This window comes from Papaver somniferum, chromosome 5 (genome assembly GCF_003573695.1).
Source record: "Papaver somniferum cultivar HN1 chromosome 5, ASM357369v1, whole genome shotgun sequence".
Taxonomy (NCBI): domain Eukaryota; kingdom Viridiplantae; phylum Streptophyta; class Magnoliopsida; order Ranunculales; family Papaveraceae; genus Papaver; species Papaver somniferum.
In genome coordinates this window covers 113,036,015-113,041,881 of record NC_039362.1, presented here as the reverse complement: position 1 = coordinate 113,041,881, position 5,867 = coordinate 113,036,015, and the positions used below count along the sequence as shown (strand labels likewise).

The window sequence follows — 5,867 nt, the reverse complement described above, 5'->3', positions numbered from 1 at the left end:
AAATCTTTGTTGTGTTGCATTCTCAGTGCTACCTTTTCTGATCAGCTTCCCGTACGGAGATTTGGTTGTGAAGTTCCCATTTTTTTTTCCAGCTTCCACACTATATATTCCTCCGAACTGTGTATTTTAATCTTCCTCGCAATGTCCACTGCTCCATCTTCAAAATACAGCTTAAGCATATTGATATTCCAAGACCAAACCTCTTCATTTCAATTCATTAACTCATTCAGATGCAATATCCTTTGAATTTGTGAAGTTGGCTCCACCAGAAGACCCTCTTGCCCTAGACACCATCTATCCATCCATATCCTGATTATAGTTCCATTGCCCACCACCCTCATTATACATTTCAGATATTTTTCCAATTCTCTATTAAGATTTTCCCAGACCCAACCAAGAGGCTTTAGGAGAGCATATGTTCGTCGTTATTTTTTAATCTTGGACAAGAATAAAAATCACAATTTTTACACAATGGAACATTTCTTAATTTATACAGAATTTCCACTTTTTCTTTTTTATACAAAGATGAACAACTATTACGTGGACTCTATTCTACAACTAGGGAATACCTATTGACCAAAAAGAAGTTGATATGATTTTTCTCCTTCAAATTTTCTTTAAATTTTCTCCAAAAAACTCATTCAATCCATTAAAAGACTGATACCCTATGTCACCTTGGTCCTGAAAGCTCCATTGGCTCAAGGATTAACGAAGAATCTTCGATATAATCCGAATACCTCTGAAGTAACTTATCAGAAGATTGAGTTCTTGGTGTATCGATCTTGTTTGATTGTGAAGCTTCCCACTTTTCAGTTAGGCCTTCACTTTCTAGCATCCTTACAATTTCTGACATTTTTGGGCGCTGAGATGGGTCAAATTGTGTGCAAAGAAGAGCTACCTTGACCATCTCTTCTAATTCTGACCTGTCAAAACTGTTCTTTAGACCCCTGGCCACCATTAAGCTGAGCTTTCCCTCTTCGTGAAGTTTCTTTACCTGCAAATGATTACAATATGTCAAAATTAAAGAGAGAACTCAAAAGAAAACCAATTCAAATCCAAAGAGAGAAAAAATAGATTACCCAATCAAGCATAACACCTTTCTGGTTTGTTGCTCGACCAAAATCCAAAGCCTTTTCACCTGTAATCAACTCCAAGAGCAATATACCATAGCCAAATACGTCTGTCTTTTGTGACGATTGTCCTGTACTCAAATACTCTGGAGCTATGTGACCAACAGTTCCACGAACAGCAGTAGTTACATGAGTATCCTGGTGATCAAGGAGTTTTGCCAAACCAAAATCTCCAACTACTGCCTCAAAGTCTTCATCAAGAAGAATGTTTGCAGCTTTTACATCACGGTGTATGATTTTGGGATCACATTGTTCATGTAAATAAAGCAAACCCCGGGCTGCTCCTAATGCAATTCTCTTGCGCATTGGCCAGTCTAAAGCCGGTTTTCCATTAACAATCTCTACTTGCGAAAAAACACAACTGGTAAGGTACAACTTATAATGTGAACTGAATAAAAGATTTTCAAATAAACCATTCGACTGCATTTACCTGTTAATCTAGATGCAACACTTCCATTAGACATGTAAGGGTAGACAAGAATCCGTTCGTTTTCGGTTGAGCAGTAGCCATGAAGACGAAGGATATTCTTGTGGACAGCCAAACTTATCATTTGGACTTCCGTTTGAAATTGTACTTCACCTCCCACATTGTTATAGTCGGTCAACCTCTTAACAGCAACCACAGTTCCATCTTGTAAGCAGCCTTTGTAAACAATTCCAAATCCACCCTTCCCTAAGATGTTCTTTGCATTGAAATGATCAGTGGCCGCCCGCAGATCTTTAAATGAATACTTCTTCAAGTGACCCAAAAAGATTGTCGTATCATATTGTTCTGTCAAACAACATGCTAAATAAGTAATTCTCCTTAAATTCCCAAACAAAGATGGGCCACAAAGATACAGAAAAGAGAAAAAAATAAACAAAAGTTGCACAAATTTTATTGGCAAGGCATTTATACGTTAAATACTAACCATTGACATCAAAAAAGATCTGCTTGTTGTGCCTATATCTCCACCAGAGAATCAAACCCAGAACAAAGATAACCAACGAGACGGACCCAATAGTTAAACCAAGAATAATAGCAAAATGGTGATTTCTAGTTCCAGAGTGTGATTGATCTGAGAAATCAAAGACGCCTATAGATTAGAACAGTTACTTCAAAAGTGTAATAGAGACGCTAATTGTTGGCAACAAGAATAAAACTTTATGAAAGTCACCTGGAGCATATGGTGTGAAGGGAATTAGCTCAGGAGAAAGAGCAGAACAATTGCTCCTTGAATATGGTCCACAAATTGCTGGGTTCCCAACAAATCTGCGAAAAGTAAAGAATGAGATAAAATATAACATCAGAAGAGAATTGAACATGCATGAAACATAGAGAAAGACTAGTTTGTACTTGAAAGTTCTTGCTGATATTTTTGGCAAGGAACCACTTAGATTGTTGTAAGAAAGATCCCTGAAAGAAATCACGACTGAAAATAGTGAGTCTATTGGATGTAGTGCAATTTAAACTCTCATGAGCTTTTAACAAAGTAGTAAAATAATACTGCGACATACACGAGCGTGAGACTGTGGATATTGGAGAGAGATTCGGGGCAAGGCCCAGAAAAGCTGTTGTTATTTAGACGCCTGAATTGCACAAAACAAATGAATATTGTAAGTAAGCATCGGCAATTAGAAAAAATTTACCGAGAGACTGTTTCTCAGAAATGAAGGCTATACTTATCAACACATTCAAATTACATCCAAAAGAAAGAGAAGAATGAACCGTCATGGTATTCTACTTAGTGGATCCAACTTAATGTCTTCGTAAAGGCAAGCTTCTTCCTATCGGTAGCCTTTGTATCTTTTTATCTGCCATGACGGTTCATCCTTCTCTTTATAGCATACTCATTTTATGAAATTGTTATACACAATCAGCAAACTTACAAATAATTCAGATTCTTAAGGTCTCCCACGGAACTTGGTATTCCACCACTGAACTTGTTGTTCGAGAGATCCAGTGTTTGCAGCTTATCAAGCTTCCCAATATCAGCCGGAATAGGACCAGACATGGCATTATTCTGCAATAATCTACCCAAGCAATAGAAGAAAAAGAGGTTCAAAACAAAGTTTATAAATCAAGAGTTCTGCCCAAATTATTTCAATTTAATGATCCATGTTGGAACATCTAACATTGATTCGTGGAAGCTCCAAGATATATAATCCTAAATGGAACATTAGGTAGCAATAAGAAACTAGTCCAAACTTACACCGATTGAAGGTTACTGAGGTTTCCAATGCTCGGAGACAAGGTACCGGACAAACCCTGACTAATAAGCGCCCTGTGATTATAAACAAGATACACAAAATTAAACAATCTAAAATCACAAAACAGTGATGATTTTAAGTAAATTAGGGATTGACATCTTACAGGGTAGACACGGAACCTTCAGAGCAAGTAATCAATCCCCAACTACAAGGATCAACAGAATTAATGTCCCAATTTTCCAATGCATTATGTGGATCATTCAAACCATGTTTTATCGCCATCAATGCTACAACTGCATTTACATATGATTGCACAAAAAACAGAAACACACAGTTAATGTTTGCTTTCTCAAAGCACAGCAACTCAAGACTAGAAGAAGGTTTATCATGGGTTTATGCAGCATCAGTGACATCAAAAGCTTAAGGAACTAAGAAGAGAACAAGATCTACTAACCTTCATAATTAACCCCAGATGGAGAAAGAGTTGCAGAAGTACTCAAAACCAATCCTAGAAACAACAAACCACCTAAAACCTTGAATTCCATAACTCGGTTTTCACTTCACTAACTCCATCTACTTTCTCATTTCTTCTCAAAACCCCATTATAAAACAAACTAGTACAAAGATAGAGCTTTCGCAATCAGAAAACATATTTGATAAAACACAGCCTTATTCTTATTCTTTTCTTAGTTTACTTTATCTTCAAGGGCACATATCAATCAAAACCCAACAAAATCATATACCCCATATGCTTAAACCCACCATTATCATTATCAAACACTTTAGAACAAAACCCAAATTCCAAAAATCAGTGTCTCACAATAAAACTTCCCACTTTAAAAGAGGAATAAAGCAAAAGCATGAAATGAAATAGAACACAACTTATCTTTCTGAGCACTATTTTAGTCCAAGCAATAGTTGATTTCGCGCGAGAAGCAAGGACCCAATATGTCTGAACTTCTGTAATCATACAAATTCGCGAGAAAAAATCACAATATTACTGTAAAAATCGATACTTTTTCTGTTCATTTTCACCTAATCCCCCACTTACTTTTCTTGGTTTCTTTATCTTCTATTCTGATTCTTTTTTCATGACCATGGCTTTTTTTCTTCCTATTTTCTCTTTTATTGCCCATGACCACCACAAAAAGAAGAGAAAAAAGTAGCATGCTAGAATCCAACATTATCAAAATGTCAAAGAAGACAACAGAAGGCAGATCCAAAACAGAACAAGAAAATACTAAGAAAAGAGACAAAAAGTCAATAAGTGAAGTGGATTAGTTAAAGAGTGAAAGAAAAATAAGTAAAGGGGGTAAACAATTGATTTGGATAGAAAGAATGGCGAGGGTAATCAGATGACCAACCATCCCTCCACTTTCTATCAGAGGTGGAGAATGGCGAGGAGTTTTTACAACAATATTAGTTATGTCCTTTTCTTCAATTACACGCCAATCTTCTGTTCTATTCTTTCACACCATCAATTGTTTACCCCCTTTACTAATATTGTTTACCCTCTCTGTAGCTATGAACATAACTAATATTGTTGTAAAAACTCCTCGCCATTCTCCACCTCTGCATTAGCTGCCACGGCAACTTTCCTTTTTGGAGAGCAAAAATGCAACTCATCGAATCCGATCTGACGCATAGATTTTTGACATTCCATCTTTGAGCAACAACTGCACCATAGATAACCGCACAAATTTCAGCATAGAAATTGGTCTGCCAGCCCAGTCCAACGCACAAAACTCCCAAAACTGCCGAGTTGATCGGAAATGGACCTACTGTGCTGGGTAAAGGATGATACTTTTTCATTGAAAAATCAGAACTTGATGTTTGTAGAGTTCTGGCCAAGGTAAGTTTAACCCCACTTATTTTATTTTATTTTTGCAAGGAAAATACTAGTTTTATTTATGTAACCTGCCCAAAATACAGGGGCCATAGAGGGCCTTCCCAAGGAATCCTAGTGACTAGAAAGTTGGGTATGAGGAGTGTTAATGCAATACCAAATGTTTAAGTCACCCTTTATCCAAAATAAAAACCTAAAATTTTTTAATTCAAAAATCTGCTCATTTTCTTCTTCTAAACTTCATCTCTTTCATCAACCGTAAATCCTTCCCTTTTTTTTTGCAACTGAAATCATTTCATCGTATTCGATTAATCGGCGGTTCGAAGAACTTATAACATCGAATGAAATCTCTATTAAAGATGTGGAAGAAACAAAGTGATGATGGTAATCAACCACCCCGACCAAATTGATCATCAACAACCCAATCAAGAAATCGGAGAATCTTCCGATGCACAATTTCAAACTCCTCAAAAAGATCAGATGGTTTATGTTAGGTATTAATCGACAAACTCTTTTTTTTTGTTACTCGTTCTTGTGCTTACTCAAATCAGTGTTAATTCTAGGGTTACAGTACGATTTGTGGTTGTGTTTCTAGACTCCAAAGTAGTTTCTGAAGGTGTTATGGTTTGGTTCGTTAGAATTCCCAACCGTAGAATCATTTGCAAGTGATTTTACGTATTGGTTTGTAAACGTAAATCATC

General features: G+C 36.5%; 1 protein-coding gene across 1 annotated transcript; it reads right to left on the bottom strand.

The window, feature by feature from the left end:
- Positions 1–356: 356 nt before the first annotated feature.
- Positions 357–4,496, bottom strand: LOC113282455 (protein NSP-INTERACTING KINASE 3-like). Its single transcript, XM_026531458.1, has 11 exons — positions 3,775–4,496; positions 3,484–3,613; positions 3,323–3,394; positions 3,000–3,143; positions 2,628–2,699; positions 2,467–2,526; positions 2,288–2,382; positions 2,042–2,188; positions 1,561–1,902; positions 1,080–1,471; positions 357–994 (listed from the first exon to the last, which is right to left on the bottom strand). The coding sequence occupies exons 1-11, from the start codon at positions 3,863–3,865 to the stop codon at positions 671–673; spliced, it is 1,869 nt and encodes a 622-aa protein (XP_026387243.1). The 5' UTR covers positions 3,866–4,496; the 3' UTR covers positions 357–670.
- Between the last annotated feature and the right edge of the window lie 1,371 nt (positions 4,497–5,867).